Genomic DNA, 20747 nt, shown 5'->3' with positions numbered 1-20747 from the left:
TTGACTGCAGGCTCAACTCATCTGCCACAGGGAACGCAAACTTATATTTTACCATCACTGTTTTGTTTTGTTTTCCCAGAAGGGAGCATAATGTCACAGAAGCAGGGGTCTGCAGCCAGGACCCTGGGTTCTCTCTGCCATCTAGTAACTGTGTGGTCTTGTTAACTCTGAGCCCCCATTTCCAGGGACAAAGGGGACAATAACCACCTGTCAAGACAGCAGAGGGTCAAATGAAATAGCACAGAGATGCTTTGGAACCTATAAAGGGCCAGAGAAGGGTTGGTCCCTGTAGCTCATTTTCCCTGCTTGAGGTCCTTTCCCTCAGTCTGGTTTCCCCATTCCCCTACATTAGAGGCCTCCCCCTGAGGCTCCGACTCCACCTGACCTATACCTTTGTCCCCAGCAGTCCACTGGAGTGTAAGATCCCTGAGAACACTGAGTACACGGTCTTGTCCATCTCCCTGTCTCCGAGGTGAGCACAGTCTTGCGCAGACGGACATTAACTGCGTGCTTGCAAAGTCAGTCCTGCCCCTTTCCTGCTAACTCCCTCCTCCCCATCTGCCCTTGCCCCGGGTCCTGAGACAGTCACCCGTCCTCAGACTGGGTCTGTATCATCATGTGTCTTGGTATTCATGCTGAGCTCAGGGTCTAGCACAAAGAAGCTTCTCGCTAAGTGCTGGCTGAAGGAAGTCAGGAAGGAAATGCTTGCCCTCAGGCTCTGCCTCTCTGCGGGACTCATGGAGACAGCCCTGCACTGGGTGGGCAATGCTCATGTCAGAGCGTCTCCCCAGCAGCCACTGCTGGGTGCCCAGCTGTGCACCTGAAGCTCTGCGGTCTTTGTCTCCCTAGAGCAAGGGGGAGGCTGGGCGGCGTGACGATGCAGGTGACCGAGTGACATGTGTATGGGACCCTCAGAAAACACACAAGGACACCCACCAACAAAGACACCACGGCAGCCAGGGATAGAAACAACTAGTGTATTGATTCAGGGAGAAGTGGTGCAGATGGGAAACGGGAGGCAAGGGGCTCCTTAGTGTTTGCCGAAACCCACTGCCGCAAGCCCTCCACACCTCCTCCCCTTCCTCCCCTTCGGTGGGGCCCCAGCAGGCTCTCCCCTTTCCTAGTAGGCCTCCCTCTCCCTCCTCCCCTACACCCACGTGACCTTGATCGACCTCCAGTGACTGGGCAGAGCCCACCCCTGGCTCTAAAGCTAGGTGAAGGCAGGCTCAGACTAACCTTATTCTACCTTTCTACCTCCCGCCTCATTCCCATCTCTTGTCTAAATAACATACAGAAGAAGCAAACGCAGCTGGGACCTGGGAGAATCGAGTCACCCCGGGGCTGGGGAGAGGGGGGGCGGGGGCGGGCAGGCGGAGGAGCCTCTGCGGGGGGTAGTGGAACGATGGGGGCTGGCCCAGGGGCGAGGCTCAGCCCTCCTCCCTTGGAGGCTGGCAGAGCAGACTCCACACCTGCCTCTCAGGCACCATGTCACGGGGTCCCCGGGATGGGGGTGGCGGGCAGGGCAGAAAAGCAGAAACGAGGCTTTGTAAAAGCATCCCCTCTCCTCGGCTCCCTCTTTGGTTTTAAGGCAGATACGGAGTTTCTCGGAAGCAGGGAGAAAAGGGGGGGAATTGAGAGAGATGCGCGCGGGGTTTTTTGGCTTATGTTTTTCCTTCGGTATAAAACCACTGTAGAAAATAACTTCTCTTAGAAAAACAAAAAACAAAACATAGAAGAAAAAATAAAGGGGTATTTTTCTTTGGCTTCGAACCCCTTCCCGTGAGGCGCAGGGCAGGGGTGGGCATGAGGTGAGGAAGAAGCATGGGCCTCCGCCCCCACCCCTGCCTGGCAGGTCCCAGGTTACATGATGCTGCAGTTCTGGGGGCTCTAAAAGAGAGGAGAGAGGGAAGCGGCGTGAGTGGCAGTGCTTGGCCAACCCTCCCTTCCCCTCTTAACCCAGCCCCGCCCCTGCCCTCCAATCTGGGGCTCAGACAGGAGGGGCAGGACGCAGGAGCAGCAGCCGCTCTCTAGGATCTTGGGCTGCGGGGAGGAGGCTCCCACTCCCCCGGGCTGCGGAAGAGAAGGCTCTCCCTCCCACAGGGCAGCCTGGCCCTAACCCTGGAGGACTAGGGTCCTCTGCCCGCCGGGGGTTGGAGACAGAGGGCCGACTCACCTGGGTTCGGGGTCTGGAGTTGCCCAGGAGGTAGGAGCGGGTGACCAGGCTGTCCCCGAAGCTGCCACCCCCACTGCCCCCCACACTTCGGTAGCTGCGAGTGACTGTAACACTGGAGGCGGAGGAGCCAGAGGAGATGGATCCGCCCACCTGGGCTCCCGAGCCGCTGGCAGGCGCCTTGTCTGCGGGCTGCCCGCAAGTCCCGCACAGCACGGTGCGCGAGCGCAGGTTGTACTCGGCGGGGTCCCCCGAGCTGCTGCCTGCGTGGGAGCCCTGAGGAGGGAGACAAGGCTCAGGCCGGACGGCGAGTCTGGGACTGACCGCTCAGGCCCAACACCCAGGCTCCGCGCTCCGGCAGGGTCCAGGCAGAAAGGTGGGCTTCTGCGCCTAAGTAACCTAACTGGTGGGTGGTATAGGGCTTGGGGTGGGGAGCCTGGGCTGGGAAGAGGGGAAGGGAAGGACATGACAGGAGGAAGGGTCAGGAAGACTTGGGGACAGGCAGGGGACGGGAGCCAGGCTTTGACTCTTGTCTTAGCTACTCTAAGCTTCAGAGGGAAAGGAGAGAGAGTCAGCAAGCTTGTAGAGCGGCAGGCATGCAAAATTAATTGGGAGGAGGGTAGGTGCAAGAGACCCTTCTCCCAGGAAAAATGGGGAAAACGAGAGGCCATGCACGTGACCAGGATGAGGAGGAGACAAGAAAGGAGATGCAAGCGAGAGAAGTGTGGGCGGAGAGAGGCAGGGCTGCGTGCCCCGCGTCTGTCCTCCCTTCCCCGCCCGGGGGATAAATCCGGACTCTTGTCCACCGCTCCCATGGGAAGACTCCGTGGCATCAGAAGTTCCCGCTCCCTTCCTTACCAGAGTAGGGCACCCAGACACCTGGGTTCCCTGTTCAAGGTATAGGGAGGAGAGAGAAGAAAAGCCAGGGCAGCGAGTGAAGTTCCAAAATGTTCTTTAATGAAAAGATTTTTTGGCAGGGGGAGGCCAGGGAGAGGGTGTCCCCAGGCCGGGCTGGGTGCCCTGGCGTGGGCTGGGCCTCAGCGGCGGCTGCCACTCACGTGGTGGTGATGGAGCAGATCGTCTCCATCCTCATCGTCGTCGTCCTCGACCACGGTCACTGAGCGCACCAGCTTGCGCATGGCCACCTCCTGCCGCGGACACAGGACAAGGCTGAGGGTTAGGGGCTGCAGGTCGGAGAAAGGGTGTGCAGCATACCCACCCCAGTGACCTCCAGGAGCCTGCTCGCGCTCTGCCCCCCGTCCAGGCTGCCACTTGCTCTGTCCTCCGGGGCGCTGGAGGTAAGACACTTGTTTCTACTCCAGGGACGTGCTGTCCAGGTCTCTGGATAGGAGCATGATCTGCCCTTAACCATGCTCACTGTCTAACCCCCACCCCTCCTGCTGCAAGGGGAGCTATCTCTGGGTGGAGAGTTTGGGCCCTGGGAGAAAGCGGCCCTGAATTGGCCTGGGGGCAGCTGCCTCCGACTCTGGCTGCGGGGGAAGCCTTGTCCAGTGAGAGGCCAGCCTGCAGCACACTCACTTCCCCAGTGGAGTTGATGAGAGCTGTGCGCAGGCTGTTTCCGCAGCCCCAGGTGTTCTGCGCCTTCCACACCAGGTCGGTAGGGGGGCTGTGGGTGGCCCCAGCTCCTGCAGCCCAGATCTGGGGGATGGAGAATTCATTAGAGAAGGGCACTCACGCTCCAGCACACCCAGCCTCAGGCCAGCCCATCCCCACCCGAGGTCATCCGAAACACCCAGCCACTCACCGTCACCACCTGCCCGGCCTTCAGAGTGAACTTTGGTGGGAAGCGGTAGGTCAGCAGGGGGTCATCTCCATTCTGGCGCTTGATTTGCCAGTTGCCCATGGACTGGTCCTGCCCGAGAGGGAAGGGGCAGGTGAGAGAGGCTACTTCAGGCTCTTAGAGGGTTTATCACCTTCTATTCCTCCCCTCACAGCTCTCCCCCTTCAAGGATAAACAACAGCTACATCTAGGGGCACTTAGGCTGTACCAGACCTATTCAGTCCTTCCATCTTCCCAAGAACTCAAAAGTTAGGGGCCATTGTTCATGCCTGTTCTGCAGATGACAATGCTAGGAGAGGTTAAATACATTGTCCAAGAAGGTCTCACTGCACTGATGAGTCCCGGGGCCAGGAATGGAACCGGAGCGTGGAGGAGATACCCACACTTGCCCTGGTCTGATGTGAGGAACCCCCCTCCCCGCAAACTCCACCCCTTCACCGTCCAGGTCGTCTCCCTAAGCCGACCTGGGAGGCCTACCTCGTTGGACTTGTTGCGCAGGCGCACGAACTTGCCTTCCTCGTCCACCTCCTCCACGGCCACGCGCCCGCTGGTGCGAGCGTGCTGGGAGAAGCTGCTCCGGCTCTCGGTGGACTCCAGCTTGCGCTTTTTGGCGACGCTGCTCCCACTCTGGGTCTGGGACGAGTGGGAGGAGGCCCGGCCTCGGCTGCGCTGCGAGGTCGGGCTGGGGGACAGGCGGAGCCTGTGGAGGGGGAGGCAGGGGTGAGGGGGCCTGGTCAAGGCGGGTGGCGGGCGGCAGGAGGAAGGGGCCTCCGCCTGCCGCCCCGGAGCCCACCTCTCCTCCTCGCCCTCCAGGAGCTTGCGGTAGGCGTGGATCTCCATGTCCAGGGCCAGCTTGATGTCCAGCAGCTCCTGGTATTCATCCAGCTGCTGTTGCATCCTTGCCCGCATTTCCGCCATCTCCCGCTCCTTGTCCGCCAGCAGCCGCCGGCTGGTGTCGCGCTCACGGGCCAGCGAGTCCTCCAGGTCCCGCAGCTTCGCTTCCTTAGCTGCCAGCTGGTTGAGGGGGAATGGGGGTCTGGTGAGCTCTCGAGGTCCCCGAGTATGGAGAGGTAAGGGATAGGGGTGGGGCACCCCCCCGGGGCACACACCCTCCCACCCCCTCCCCCACCCCTGTCTTCAGGCTCCCATCAGAGCCTTTCATGGGCTCTAATGTGGCTGGGGCTGGCTGGCGACTGCGGAGTCCTTCTCAACATCCAACTGAAATCTCTTAACTTGAGGCTAGAACCTATTTCCTCTGCTACAAATGGCACAGCCAGCGACAATATTGATGCTGTTAACACCTCACTATGCCTGCAATGCAGGAGACCCCGGATCAGTCCCTGGGTTGGGAAGATCCCCTGGAGAAGGGAATGGCTACCCATTCTCCAGTATTCTTGCCTGGGAAAGCCCATGGACAGAGGAGCCTGGCAGGCTACAATCTGTGGGGTCACACAGAGTCAAACATGACTGAGTGACTAACACTTTCACTCTTTTTTTTTTTCCACTTTTAACACCTCACACTGTAGTCTTGTGGCAGATCTGAGTTAGGGAGGACAGGAATGATCTCCATATTCAAATGGGAAAACCTAGGCTCTGAGAAGTGAAGGTCAAGCAGGTAAATATCAAGAGATAAGAGGTAGTCCTGGACCAGCAAACAGGTCATGTGGCTCCAAATCCCAGGCTTCTTACTCAGTCCATGCTCCTCGGGGCATGTTCTGCGCCGGCCCTATGGGGGAGGGGAGGGGCGGTGGAGGGGAGGGGCGGTGGGGGGGGGGGGGGGGGGGGGGGGGGAGGCGGGGCAGCACCTGCTTCTGGAGCTGGCTGAGCTGGGCCGAGAGGCTGTCGATGCGGATGCGGGACTGCTGCAGCTCCTCGTGGGCAGCCCCCACCAGGTTGCTATTCCTCTCCGCTGACTGTCTGGCATTATCCAGCTGGGAGAGAGGACATAGGGTTAGGGCTGCAGGGACCAACCAGGAAGGAGGCAGGGACCCGAGAAGGACATCGCTGCTGCAGCCCGAGGTCCGGAGCAATCCGGGGCCCCGTCCACCTGATCTCCCACAGGACATCTCAGGGAGGGCAGCAGGGAGGGCTGCTGGGGACAGTGGCAGCATGGGAACCCCGGGAGAATGAGCACCTTGGCCGAATAGGTCTTCTCCAGTTCCTTCTTGTACTGCTCCACCTGGTCCTCATGCTGGGCCCGCAGCTCCTGCAGGGCATCCGCCAGCCGGCTCTCAAACTCTCGCTGCTTCCCATTGTCAATCTCCACCAGGCGCGTCTCGTGGCGGCGTTTGGTCTCACGGAGCTCCTGGAAGGGGTGGACCCAGAGACCAAAATCAGAACTAGGCCTTTGAGGATGAGGCCCAAGTGGCTGAGCTCCCAGCCCAATCCTAACACTGAACAAAGTCACTGTGAGCTCCGCTTTAACCTGGGGGCTGGCCACCACTCCCCCCAGCCCTCACCCCGACTCCCCATCACTAGAACAAGCCAGCCTGGCCGGGGAGCTCTGCACACAGCTGATACCCCAGCCCAGCTCTGACATCTTTCACCACCCAGCCCCAGTCCTCCGGTCTGCAGGGCACAGTTCCCACCTCGCTGTAGATGTTCTTCTGGAAGTCCAGCTCCTCCTTCAGGGTTTGCAGCCGGTTCTCAGCATCCACTCGTCGCAGCATTTCATCCTGAAGTTGCTTCTTGGCCTCACCCAGGGCTGCCTCGAGCTGAGAGGAAGGGGACAGAGGTCAGGGAGAGGGGTCATAGGACACCAGAGCTGGAAGGAAGCTGAGAAGGGGGTCATGTCCAGCACCTCCCTTTGTATGTGGAGAAACAGGCCTAAGGAAGCAAGAGCCTTGGATGCCCACAGAGGTGATGACGCATCTACTTCACAGTAATGACCTTGGAGAGTTGCTGTGCTAATGAAAATATAGAGAGTGCCTCCTCTTTCTATAGCTGTATTTTGCTACAGCCACGGAAATATGCCCAGAGTACAGAAGGAACATGAGGGAAGGGACCAAAGTGTGCCTGGGGTGGTAGTGGGGGGCTTGTAGGAAGGCCTCCAGAGTCTGAGATCTGAAGGACAGGCAAGTGGGCAGACAGGAGCAAGTGCAAGGGCGCAGAAGTACGAAAGCACACACATGCGCTTCGGAAGGCTCAGTACTGCTGAAGCCGAAGGATGGAGCCCTGGGGGGAGAGTGACGGCAGAGGTGTCTGGACTGGAAGGCAGGGGCTGGGCCATGGATCCATGGATCGCACCCTTACTGCCACGAAAAGATCGTCTGAAGCCTGAGTAGGGGTGCACCCTTCCTAGATCTTCATCTTAGAAAGCACAACCTGGGCGGTGCAGCTGGGAAGGGCTGGGGGCAGGGCCTGGGAGCAGAATGGCCCAGCCTTGATTTTCTGGCCAAACTGCTGATTTCTCCTAGTCTCTCCACAGTGTACTCTGGTGGCAAGGCCTAGCAGGGAAGAGCGCCCTGGACAGAGGCTTGGTGGCTGACTCTAGTCCTGACCTTACTCTGAGCAGATGTGGCGGTCAGATTGGGAACAAACCTGCTTCTTTGATTCTGTTCCCTAGCTTATACCATGAGACTAGACGCTGGAATCGATAGCAAAGTGTTTGAAAGTAAAGACCATCGTATACATTAAAAACATACGTCCATATATGGTCAGCCATCAGCTCCCAACTAGGGCTCTGTGGACAGTCTACACTCTTCTCTGATCTTCCAGAGAGGTCACGGCTGTCTATAGCAAGGCCAAACGGGAGGGATCCAGGGCCAGGCACAATTCATTTCAAAGTCAGATGGAAACGGTTTGTGGATTCTTTTAAATTCATGGTGCTAGACACCATGGGGAGCAAAGGAGGAAGCACTGTGGTCTGGATGGATGCAGCAATGCTAGGACACAGGAATGGCTCTGATGCGGTGGGACAGGCGCCTCCTGAGAATGCCTGGAGGGAGCAGTGAGTGTGCGTTTGGGCAGGGAGCAGGGTGCCTGCGTTTGGGTGGGTCTCGGGTGGGCCTCACCTTGGCCGCTTGCCCCCGAAGGTCATGCAGCTCGCCCTCCAGCGTGCGCTTCTCGCTGAGAGCAGTGCTCAGTGCGGCCTCCTTGGAGTTGAGCAGAGCCTCCAGGTCCTTGAGCCGGGCCTGGGCGGCCATCAGGTCTCCCTCCTTCTTGGAATTGCTGAAAAAGCCAGAAAAGAGTGGCTTTAAGAGGAGGAGTCTGCGTTCCTAGACAGAGTTAGGTCTCCCAGGGAGAGTGAGAAGTCAGGTCCTGGGAGGTCAGCGGCAGGACCTGGTTCTGCTATCCCCCAAGCTGCCAGGAGAGGGCATCCTTGGCTCTGGTTTGTTTGCGTCTGCCCGCCTCTGGGGCTGGACTCCCACTCTCCCAAGGCCCCCAAAACCCCTTTCCTGCTTCTCCACCCTTCCCATGACTCAGTGCTCAGGAACGTGCCTGGGGCCAAGGGCAAAGCTCAATCCCATGAGCTGAATGCTTTTCCCTCTCTCCCCTCCCATTCCTTTCCAAAGAGACAGAACCACCTTTGTCTCCTGCCCCTTCTCACTTAGGGCCTTAACCTTCTCCCCCCTGACTCCACCCACCTTCCATTCAGCCCAGCCTCCTCCTCTGCAGGGATCCAGACTGCCAGGCTCCTAGCCCTGGGGTCTGAGTGTGCCTGACGCTTATCAGTTTGAGTGCTAAAAGTGTCAGTCACCTGCCCTAGTCCCTTTACACACCAGGGACTGCTGGGAGGGAAAGTTTGGTCAAAGCTCAGGGAGACCTGGAATGAAGACGAGCAGGCATTGTGTTGATCTTTCCCTTTCTCAGGCCCAGTCTGGGTCCCCTGATGGGGCAGAGCACAAGGGTTCCAGCCTTCCCTCTCTCTCGGCCTCATCAGAGCCTGAGAATGCTGAGCCCAACCTATCGACCACAAGCCCAGCATCTGGTTCCAGATGTGACCCAGGCCTCCAGATCCATCTGGGCTCCAGCCTTGAACCTCCACACTCCTCAAACTGGGTAAAGCTTTACCTAGAACCAGTTCAAACGGGGTGGCCTCTGCCACCTCCCTTCCCTTCCCAGGCCCCTGATTATTTCTGCTGGATAGTGACCTGGAGAAATAGACGGATCCTATTTTCTTAAAGACCTCTGGGGAATGCAAGAACTTCCCAGTCGGAATGATCCCTTCACCGATGTGTGGGGAGAGAAAGCACTAGACCCAGGGAGTGGAAGGAAAGAACCCAAGGGCCTAGTCCTAGCTGCCATCTGCGACTCAGCAGACTTCAAGCATGAACCCACTTGGGCAGATGGAAAAAACGAAAAGCAAATGTGGGCAGGGGGAGAAAGAAATCTATCCTGGAAAGCAGAGAAGTGGCCCCGCCAACATTTTTCTCCTGCCACCAAGCCTGCAGCTCCAGGAGCCCCAGCAATTCAGTGTTAAGAAGGATGAAGAAGGCCCAGCAGGAGAAGCTCTGGACGGAGGGCCCAAGACTGGGGCAGTGTGCTTCTGCCGTTAGCTTAGAAGTCTTCAATCAGGAGTCACCTCCCCTCCAACTGGGGTCCACTGAGAGGGGGACAGAGTGCCACCCCGGCAGGCAGGGGAAGGACGTGAAGATCTCGGGGGAGCACCCCCAGCCTTGCTCTGTCCAGGCCTCTGGCCACATTTCAGAACAAGCTGTTTAGAGCAAGAGTGTCTGTCTCCTGTGAAAAGAGGCCCTTCCAGACCTGAAGGAGCTCTCCCCTCCTCCGTCTTAGCCAGAAAAGCTAAAAATAAAGTCAAAACCCAGCTCAGGTTTTGGCTGCCATCCGGCCCATCCCCTGGCTGGGAGCACAGCCCCAACTTTCCATGACTTCAGAACTTTTCCGAAGCTGAGGCAGCTGCAGGGGGAGGAAAGAAGAAGAAGAAAAACCGCTGGTAAAGTGAAGCGACACGGCAGACAAAGATTCTGAGCTCCTTGGGCTGACTCCAGGGCTGGCAGGGACTTCCCAGAACAGGCCTCCCTGCCCTGCAGGCTAACGGCTGGGAGGCTCTCAGAACTTAAGAGAACTGGGAGGAGCTTCGCATAGGTTCCGCTTAACCCCCTCCTTTTACAGATGAGGAAACTGAGGCACAGAGGAGGAAGGTGAGTGACCCCATGTCAAACACAGCATGCAGCTCCGGGGACCCAGGCGGAGTCACAGTCAATTCTGGCTGCTGATCAGGAATCCTCCCCCTGCTCCTCCTCCTCCTCCTCAGCCACAGGTCTAGAGAGAACCGAGCCAGCAGGATACAGGGCTCCCGATCCAGCCAGCCTGAGCTGGGAGCAGCAGGACAGAGCACCATGACGCTTTCAGAAGACGTCTCGAGGGCGTCTCTTCCCTAGTCCCGCCTCCATGGCCTCCTCAGACCCAGAGGAGAAACTTCAGAAGTTCTCCTTGGAAATACCTTTCCTGTGAGAGTGCCAGGCAGACACTGACACAGGAAAATGTAGCTGCATGGTCCCTGCCCTCCGGGGCTCACAGCCTGACAACTGCAGGATTTTGTCCTTCAGTCTAACCTCTTCAGTTAGGACGCTCCCAAAGGTGGGTGGTAGTAATGCCCATATTAATGCTAATAGGACTAATACTGGTAATCACATAATGACAGCAAACAGAGCTGACTGTGTACACGTTATGGCTGTTCAGCCACCAAGTGGTGTCCGATTCTTTGCTCTAAAAACTGTATTAACTGAATTGCCACAGCTTCCCCACTGAGACAGGTGCTAGTCCTAGGTGTCGGAGGAAACAGGCTCAGAGAACTCTGCCCAGGGGGCCTCCAGGATCCTGCAGCAAGTCTGGGAGCAGAGGTGTGAATGGGTGCCGGATGGCTCCCCCTGCCCTGCTAATGGTCTCCAAAGAAATTAAGGGGGCGATTTTCCTTCCCCTTCTGGAGACTCTGATTAGCATTAAAAGAGTTGCAAGGAAAGGACCGACATACACTCTGCGGATGAGGGAAGCCACTTGAGCAGAGAGGTAAGCAAGGAAGAGCCTTTGTGGTTTTCTCAGTCATTTTCCGGGAGCTCCCCTCTGTGGGGAAGCAGCCGCTATCACCCATGGGCTTATGACTCAGACCTCAGGAGCCCTGTGGCCAGGAGCCACACGCACCCCGCAAGAGATGGCTGGGGGTGGGGTGCAGAAGCCAGCGCCTCCCGAACCTCCTCCTCAGTCTTGCCTGTCCACTAGCTCCAACTGACATTGCTTCCTTAGTCGGGGTCCCCAGCCCTAACAGGGATCCCAAGCAGACATTGGCCAGGCGTTCAGCCCAAGGAGCGGTGCTGCCTGTGCCCCAGTCCACTGGGGGCCAGCAATGGGAAAGTTGGGCACATGCTGCCCCACAGTGGGCTGGCAGGAAGAACAGGGTAGGGCAGGCAAGGGGAGCTGGGAAGGGTGGGACCCAGGGGCTCCACAGGTGACTCATCCTCCAGCAGACAATACCCGGGCAGGTGTCAGGAAATCCTCTAGTGCTCACACGGGAGACCCTGGCTGTACCCACGTCCTGCCCAGGCCCCCATGCCACGCCACGGGGAGCCCACTCTCTCCCTCCCATCCGCCAGGCTCCTCCAGCACTGGAGTGGGTTCATCCCAGTGGGCTCCTGATACAAGAAGGGCTGGGCATCCTGTTTCTGAACTCTTCCCACGGCTGGCAAATCTGATCGCAGAAGGCGGGAAAAGTCGGGTGGGGCAGGGCAGGAGAGCAGAGAGGAAAAGGATAAGGCACACACACACAGGCACACACACACGCACACGCACACACACACACACACACGAGAGCAGAGAGGAAAAGGATAAGGCACACACACACAGGCACACACACACGCACACGCACACGCACACGCACACGCACACACACACACACACACACACACACACACACACACACACACACACACACACACACACACACACACGAGAGCTGGGAGCTCCCAGGCTGGGGTGCTATTAGGCAGAGGCTGGAGGGATAGGGGAGCCGGGCTTCAGGGCCACTGCAGGGCAGGGCTTTAGGGGCTTCTTGGGCGGGGGTGGGGGGGGGGGGGGGGGGGAGCAAGGCGCCTGGCGCAGCAAAGGGGCTGCGTGGGCACCGCGCCAGGCGCTGACCTGCCGGCTGAGTCAGCCTCCTCAGCCCAGCTCGGATGCCAGATATGGAAGCCAGGGCGGCCACAGGCCTGTTTGGGCCGGGTTGCTGGGAGCAACTTGCTAGGCCCCGAGGGAAAGGCCCCCATTTCCTCCGCTGGGCTGAGGAACACGAGGCGAGCAGAGACAGCCGGCTGGGGCTAAAAATAATCAGTGGGCGGGGCAGATGGCCACAGGGGCAGTGGAAGAGCCTGGCCAGCCCGCCAGGGCGCCCTCAGACCGCCCCAGTCCCCTCGCTGACCACGCCCCAGGCTCACCAGCCCTCGGAGTTCCCCATCGACGGGCGGAGAAGAGGGGGGAGGGGAGGCGGGAGCACCGAGACCCCGAGGCCCTGGCGTTTCCTGCCTCACTAAAAAGGGAGCCCCCTGTGGCTGGGCAGGGCAAAGCAGGACTGGGTGTGCAGCAGTGAGTCCCAGCCCTCCCCTCTCCTCCCAGACATGTACACCTCTTCCCAGGCTGACTCCCTGCCAGGTGACGGGGTCTATCCTGTGGCCACCCCACGCCGGGCCCCCACATTCCTATCACCCTCCTTTTGTTCCAGCAACTCCTCCCACTTCAATGTATTCTTCCCTCCCTCCACCTATCCAAACCCACACCTGCCTCCTTCGTTTGAGCCCTGTGCCTCCAGACCCAGCCACACCTCTCTCTCCTTTTCCAAGTCCGCTCAGCTGTTGTTTTACGTGCTGGTTTCTTCTCTTTCCAGTTATAAGTGTGTCTCGCGGCTTTTTCTGTATGTCCCCAAATGCCCTGAGGCCAGAAGATTCATATGTTCAAGGTGTCTAAGGGGGAACCTCCTGGAACAATTCCTGCCCTTTTACAGGTGGGGAAACCGAGGCCTGCAGAAGAGTAGGCTCAGACCCTAAAACCCTGCCCTCCCGGTCACCTGAGGACACTCGGAGCAGATGGAGACAGGCTCAGAAAATGGCACGATGCATGCAGGGCTCGCAGAAAGTAGGCAGTAAACCCCCAGGAAGAGTGTCCGGGAGGCACTTGGGCTTCTGCTCAATGGCCAGGAGTCACCCTAGTACCCAAGTGATGACACAGATACCTAGCAAAAGAGCACTCAAACATCAGCTGCGCCACAGCTGTGTGTGGAGCCATGAGGTTCCGCAGTTCCCTCTCCCAGGAGGAACCACTGCTGGGTTTCTAGGCTGGTCTGTGAGTCTGCCATCACTCTCAGGTATGGGCAGGATGTGGAAGGGCAGGGACATTTGGTTCCGCAATCTGGCTTTCAAGGCCCCAGCCCTCTCTGGAAAGGAGACCTTAAGGAGATCCACTGAGAGGGGCAGGTGTTCTAGGGACTGAGAAGCCCCTTGAACCTTCCCCACATGCCACCCTGTGGAAGGTCTGAATGTCTCACACCTGGAAAGTACACGGGAGGATCCCAGTATGGATCCCCGCCCCCACCCCTCCCACCCCGGCACGTGCACCCACAGCAGGCACAGCTCTGCTTCCGCACGCCTCCTTTGGGCGTGACATCCACCACATATGCTCGGGGTCCGAGGGCCCTCGGTTCCCCTTCCAGAGCTGCTAGGCTCCCAGCTGTCCTCACCCCAGACAAAGCCAGGTCTTAATTCCAAGCAAAGGGAGGGTTGGGATGGGGGAACTGGCTGGCGCTGAGAAGGGGGACAGGAGGCCTGTTGACATGTTCAGACGCAACTCCAGCAGAGGCGCTGGGCCTGGCGCAGGGCCAGGCCTGAGTCACAGCTGCTGGGTGTATCAACGTGGCATTGTGCAGCAGCCGGAGAGGCCTGCAGTCCGAGGCCGGTGCGCTGGGGTCCTGGACAACAGGCGGCGGGCTTCCTGACTAACCGCTCCCTCCTGCCAAACTCCACTTTCCCTCTTCCTGGCCTGTCTCTCCAGAAATCATTCCTGTGTTGTCATAAAAATGCAGGCCAAGGCCTGGAACAGACCAAAAGAAGTCAGGGCATGGAGGGGAGAAGGATGGTCTAGGAAGAAGTAGGAGGTCCTGGGTGTGGGAGGGAGGGAGGCCACTGGCCGACATCCCTACAAGAAAGCGATTCAGTTGTCCCTTCTTAGGACGTATTAACCTTCCATCCGATGGCTCACGGTTATTAACCCTGACAACAGCAGGAGGAAGGTGGGAGCCGCACCCCAAGATGGAGAAAGGAAGTTGGGGAGGACCTAGGAGTTCTGGTCCCGCTGCATTCCAGCTCCAGCCTTGGAAGATGCAACGCTGTCTCCCAGCCGGCAGAGGGTGGCAGTGTCATCAGAGCTTTGGGAGGAGGAAGGGTGGGGGGGTGCCTTGGCAATCCCAAACATCCCCCTCTGAACCGCCAGGGACTGCGCTCCTGGAAATCAAGGGTCTCTTACTTCCCTGAGCCAGTCCCGAAAGGGATTCCTGTATTGTTCCCCCTCCATCTGGCCCCCATCTGATTCAGAGCCTCCTCCTTCTTCCTGCCACTCAGAAAATTAGTTTTCAAAAAAGGCCGTCCCTCAGTCTTTCTTTCTCTGCCTGGACAATTCAGGGTCTCCCATCCACTCTCTACTCTGCCCTCTACCATGACTCAGCTCCTCTGCTGGGCCTGGGATTTTGGCCAGAATTATTCCTGGTTTCGACAGGCAGGATTCAGGCTTCCTCACAAAAGGACAGGGGAGTGTGGCCCCCTACTCTGCCCCACCTCCTTCCCAAAGTATCCCCCTTCCTTGAGTGTTTAGGGACAAGACCTCCTCACAGCCCAGCCTCAATGGGGGCATGAAGAGCAGAAGGTGGGCAGTTCAAGGTCACCCTGCACCTCCCTCTGATTCCGGCCCATGCTGTCTAATCCCGGCCAGCACTAAGGTAATGGGCCTGCCTGCCTGCCCCAGAGCCTCTGCTTCTTCTCCAGCACAGGTCCTCGGGACTCTCCTGCATGGTACAGCCTCAAGGGAGGTATGCTCAAAATACAGTGTCCTTTCCTAATAGTAATAAAAACAAAGCCTAAGCCAAGAGTGTAATGTCATAATAATTACCTGTTTGTCACAAACTTTCTTGGAAAAAGAGAGGAGGGTGTTAGTACTTTTAATTCCACAGCTTGTGGGAAATATTTCTATTGCGAATAGCATTGGCTATTAACTATTTTCACATTAATTATGTCTGATTTTTATATGCATAGCTTGGTATTTTAGAGAACTGTTTTCTCACTTTGTGGGTCATGGTACTACTTTGGAACTGGAGGCATCTCTGGAGATCTTCTGCCCTAACCCCTTTCTTTTACAGCTAGGGAAATCCAGAGGTGGAGGGTGATTTCTTCAAGGTCACAGAGCAGTTTAGAGGCAGGGCTAAGCCTGGAACTAAGGACACCGAGGGCCAGGGGTATTTTCACTGCCTCATGCTACCTGTCAGTTTGTTGGTAGATCACCTTGCCTTTTGTTAAGAGAAAGGAGACCCTGCAGCCTTCCCCATAGAACCTCTTTCCTCACCATCTCCAAGAACATTAGAGCTTAGCCTGTGTCATCTTCAGTTCAGGAGTCGGGGTTCCAGGGGCCAGGGAGGTAAGAATGGAATGAACTGCCCTGGACCTCTGGGCCAGACCTGGTCCTGGCTGCTGAAGCTGCTAAAGGTGGTCAGGGGCTGGGGAGGAGGGAGACTGGGGGGTGGGGGGAGGAGCACAGGGAAGCAGGGGGCACAGTAGGTAGGTAAAGCCATCTCCTCCCAGTTGTCCCCCCAGCTGTCCCTGCCTTCAGCCCTGACACTGAGCTACTGAATCACTGGGGGTGGGCCTGGGAGTGCAGACAATGGGCTCATTCCGTGCAAGAGTAAGCCTCAGACCCCTGGAGGCCAGGGGATGTGCCAGGGACATGGCATCAACCATGGGAGGGCCGTCGTCGGGACCCTAGCAGGAATTACAGTCTTTCTTGTTTCTCTTGGGCTTCTCAAGTACTTCCAGCTCAGCCCCTGGGGTTAATAGTACTTTCTTCTTTCCATTTGAATAAGAATGTGGACTTCAGGGTGAGGGGTAGCGTGGAGAAATGACTACAGGAGCACGCCCAGTATCCTCAAAGGCCTCCATCCCCGCTATCCTTATCCCCAAAGGGCACACTTTCTTACACGTCCAGGCAGGCAATTCCTATGACAAGTCCCAAGACGGTCTCAAGACAGGAGTTACCAGCCTCTCACAGCTCATGATTCATGGCCTGGAAGGGTCCTGGGTCTTTCCAGGTATGGGCTGTGGCAAAGACTATTGATCAAGTGATAACAGGCCCTGCAGGACAGCAGAACATTAAGACAACACTGGCCTCAGAGCAGAATCTCCAGAGTGCAGGGGTGCACTTCAGTCACCCCAACCCTCCTTCCACATCCTCCAACCTGTCCCTGAAGCTAGAGAAGTGAGGTTTAATGGTGTGTGTGTGTGCATGCTAAGTCACTTCTGTTGTGTCCAACTCTGTGCAGCCTTATGGACTGTAGCCTCCAGGCTCCTCTGTCCATGGGGATCCTCCAGGCAAGAATACTGGAGTGGGTTGCCATGCCCTCCTCCAGGGGATCTTCCCGACCCAGGAATCGAACTGGCATCTCTTATGTCTCCCACATTGGCAGGCAAGTCCTTTACCACTAGCGCCACCTGGGAAGCCCAAGGTTTAATGGTAGGAGCACTCAAATGAGAGTCAAAAGACGTGTGCTCAAGTCCAGGCCTGTCATTCATTGGCTGTGTGACACGGGACAAGCCTTCGCACCTCTCTGGTTTTCCCTGTTCTTATCCTGATGAGAGCTTGGAAGAACCTGGGCCTGCAGGTCCCTCCGTGTTCTGACTGAGGCCATCATGTAAGGCGGGCAATTCAGGAAGTTGTCGGGCACCCAAGGCCTTGTTCGGGGGAAAGGGATGCTTCTGCTTTGTGGGTCTGGGATCTCCCCACTTCTGACTCAGCCTTCCTCTACCAGTTCCGTTTGGGAAGACACAGACCCTCGCACCAACCCGCAGCCCAAGCCTGTAACTCTGGACTCTGCTTTAGAACTACTTGTGTACACGGTCTGTCAGGAGCCCTGGTTCCAGACCACCACCTAAGGAAGAAGGCAGAAAAGGAGCCCAGGATGCAGTGGGGAGCAGCGAGCAGGGATGCAGACACTCAGGCCCCCACCCCTCCCTTTAAGACATCTGCTGCCTCCACCCTGTCTCTTGCAAAGCCACTGGGGTGGGAGGGAGGGGGGCAGTATCTGAGTCATCCACCCAGCTGTCCTGCCTGGGATGGGGCCTAACTCCAAGCTTCGACCCCAGGCCAGCCTTCTCTGATGCTTTTAACCTCCTCTTTCTTCCCGCGAGTAGGTGTTCAAAACCCCTGGGCTCCAGAATAAAGGATGTGAGTCTGTGTTTGCAGGCAGGAGCAGTGTTTCTGCTTGGAGCCTGTAACCCAGTCTGATGAGAGGGGGCCCCAAAGCCCTGGGTGTGGTCAAGGTACCCAGGCTGGGCCAGGAATCGCCACAAAACCTTACAGACAGCTCTGCATCCCAACCCAAAGCCTGGCCCTGAACTCTGAGCTCTAATTAAACATTAAACCAGACAACACCTTCTCTCTAGGCTTTAGTGGGAGGAGTTAGGACAATGCCTTTCTTCCTCTCCCAAATTCTTCATGGCGTTCTTCACCTCACCCTGAGCAAAGCAGACACAAAAGGGAGCAACAAATCCTTGCTCCTCCCACTGGGGACATAGAAGGGGACAGAAACCTCAAGTGAGCCCTCTTTGTCTCCGCCCAACCTCCTATCAGCCTAGGATCCAGGTGTGCAAAACCACCCCCCCTCTCCCGGAAGCCCAGCACCCCCAGCCAGGATCAGTGGGGGAGAGGAGAGGCAGGCAGCTAAATATAACAAGTACACACACCACCCCCGGCCCTGTCCCACGTGCGCACACACCCGCCTGGTGTCCCAGACCGGGACAGCTGCACCAGGAGGCAGAGACAGACTGGTGTGGCTGGGTTAGCGAGAGACCATAGACTCCACTCGTTCTGTTCCCTGGTCAAAACCTTCCCCAGAAAAAGACCTGCTAAGAATGCCCTTGGCAGGGACCCGCAAGGTAGTAGTTCGGTAGCTGGGTAAGCTAGTTTGGAAGACTAATTCTCTGGGACTCCCCTAGCTTGCCTCTTGTCTGCCCTGTTAACTAAGTTATTCATATCACTAGTGGACAATGACAGGAATGATCCCTTTCAACAGAAATAGTCACTCTGAGTTCCCTGGTGGCCTAATGGTTAGGATTCCTGGCTTTGGATCCCTGGTCTGATCAGGGAACTGACCCCTGGCAAGCCTGGGCTTGGGGGTGCGGGGGGTGGTGGGGGGGAGAGTCACCTGCCTACCCACACCATTTCCATCTACTCTTCACTAGGGGATGATACATCTGCCACACCCACCATGCCAGGGGCTGGGGGCTAGCGAAGGGGTATAAAGAGTAGCAAATTCACAGCGCTTCTGAGAAGAGCATGAGCCTGGAGAAGACGACGCAAAGGGGAAGAAGAGAAGACCAACCACTACAGCCTCAGCCAGGGGTCTCCAAGCACCTTAGTGCTCTCTGGCTGAGGTCTTCTCAGAAAACAAATCCTTGGGGAGCTGAAGAGGGCCTAAACTTCCCAGCTCCAAAGGCCTTTTCAGAGAAGAGGGAGGAGACAAGTAGGGTGCGGTAGGGTGGGGCAGGGATGGGTAAGGTAGGAGGGGCCTGAGTCTTCCAACGGCTGGATTTCAAAAATGTCACAGTATTCCAGGAGTTTAATAAGGCAAAGAACAATAACAAAAAAAATGTCCCAGTGGCTGAGAGGGCCGGCCAGAGCAGAGGCTGCTAGGCTTGGCCGGGAAAATGAAAGTGGCTCACCCCAAGAAGGGAGGCAGGGAGGGACTAGGCAGAGGGTGAGGGTGGGGAGATGGGGAAGGGGAGGTACAGACCTGGGCATACATAACACAACTTCCTGAGCCGGGAGCCTCTGCCCTCCGTCTCCCTCCCTCCCTTGCATTCCTGGGCCAAGCAGGCCAAGGGCTGTGGGAGCTGCGGGGGAGCGGCTCTCCTAGAGTTGATCGGTGGGCCTGTCAGAGGCCAGGGGAAGTCCCAGACATGCAGGGAGTAAAGGAGCACTTCAAAACTCTTAACAAGAGCCTGGGAAAGGGTTGTGCAGTGGGGGCCATCGCTGTGCCCCTGCAGGGGGAAAAGGGGGTCACCCGGCTTTGGTGACCTCTCTCTGGCACCACTAGACATCTCCCAGCCTAGGAGCTCTGTTTTAGTGGGAGTCATGTCTTCAGAGACAGGCTGGGCAAGGTTGGCACGGTGCCAAGGCTGCCAAGAAAGTTCCAACAGGACCCTCTCACCCACTCCTAAGTGTCTTGGGCGCCTAGATGTCTTAGACCTGGCAAGGCCAGTTCGGCTTTGCTCAAGGCCCTCTCTCAGGCCCCAAATGACTGGCAAATCCCACCCTGACAGATTGCGGGCCTGCCACCAGCTCCTACTTGGCCCTGATGAACCCCGCCATTCCTTATATACCCCACCCTCTCCCAGAGACCTCTCCCTTCTCAGTCCTGTCTTGACAATTTCCCTTGGCACTGCCAGGCACTCGCTGGGGGCAGTTCCGGGAGGGAGGAAACTATACGGCAACGTTACCAACGGCCTGGAGCCCAGGCAGGGGCGGCAGTCCCTCTGCCCTCACTGCCCCTCCCGGCCCCACGCCGCCACCTGGGGCACTCACCGCGCCTTGAGCTCCTTGAACTCCTCTCGCACTTTGCTCAGCTCCAGCTGCAGGCGGGCGCGCTCCTTGGCCACCGAGTCGAGGGTCTTGCGGGCATCCCCCAGCTCGGCTTCGTAGGCGGCCTTTATGCCAGACACCTCGCGGCTGACCACCTCCTCAGACTCAGTGATGCGAAGGCGCAGACCTGCATTCTCCGTTTCCAGCGAGCGCACCCGGTCGATGTAGACAGCCAAGCGGTCATTGAGCTCCTGTAGGTCCTCCTTCTCCTGCAGCCGGGTGATGCGGGTGGGTGACAGCGGGGTGGAGCTGGCCTGCGCCCCGCTGCGGGTGGCGCGCCGCTGGGACGGGGTCTCCATGGCCGGCAGGGTGGCAGCACTGCCCGAGGGGCAGAGGTCCCGGGAAGGACGCGGGGCTCAGGCCGAAGGACAGAGACTGCTGGGGTAGGAGCGCGCCGGCCGGCTGGCTCTCGGCTGGCTCCTGGCAGGCTTGTGGATCTGGGCCGGGCGCTGTCAGACCTCTGGATCTCGGTTGGCCGGTGTGGATGCGGAGCTCCCGCGAACACTCTGAGTCACCGGCTCCCGGGCAAAGGCTCTAATAGGTCTAGGGAATGGGAGGAGGGGCCACTCTCTTAAAGGGGCCGTCGCTAACCCACAGGGGTGGGAGAGGGAGGGGTGAGCAGGGGAGACGACAGCCCCGGGGTAGGGCCCCACCCTCCCTCAGGCACCCCCACGTGCCTGGGGCTTCCCTGAAGCTCGTCTCTAGGTCTCTACCTGCTCAGCGATCCAAGCTAAAAGCTTGCCCCCACTGCCTTTGGCCTTAGAGGGGGAAATGGGCAGAGCCAAGGGGTGAGGCTGGGTGGGCAAAGGGCAGGGGGAAGAGGGGCAGTAGGCACAAAGCAAGGGAGGGCGCCAGGCAGGCAGATCCAGGAAAGTGGGGGGAGGCTGAGGCTGGTGCCCATGAGGGTGACTCACTCTTCCACCACTGGCCCCCCTT

The 20747-nt window shown here is 58.1% G+C and overlaps 1 protein-coding gene across 1 annotated transcript; it reads right to left on the bottom strand.

The window, feature by feature from the left end:
• Positions 1-963: 963 nt before the first annotated feature.
• Positions 964-20319, bottom strand: LMNA (lamin A/C). The gene is made up of 12 exons (XM_027976335.2): positions 19755-20319; positions 7985-8141; positions 6560-6685; positions 6106-6276; positions 5777-5902; positions 4765-4985; positions 4449-4671; positions 3936-4043; positions 3710-3829; positions 3229-3318; positions 2174-2446; positions 964-1887 (listed from the first exon to the last, which is right to left on the bottom strand). Exons 1-12 carry the CDS (start codon positions 20108-20110, stop codon positions 1861-1863), a joined length of 1998 nt encoding a protein of 665 aa, XP_027832136.1. The 5' UTR covers positions 20111-20319; the 3' UTR covers positions 964-1860.
• Between the last annotated feature and the right edge of the window lie 428 nt (positions 20320-20747).

The sequence above is a fragment of the Ovis aries genome, chromosome 1 (genome assembly GCF_016772045.2).
Source record: "Ovis aries strain OAR_USU_Benz2616 breed Rambouillet chromosome 1, ARS-UI_Ramb_v3.0, whole genome shotgun sequence".
Classification (NCBI taxonomy): Eukaryota; Metazoa; Chordata; class Mammalia; order Artiodactyla; family Bovidae; genus Ovis; species Ovis aries.
Note: the sequence above shows the minus strand (reverse complement) of the source record. Positions and strands in the feature narration are given on the sequence as shown.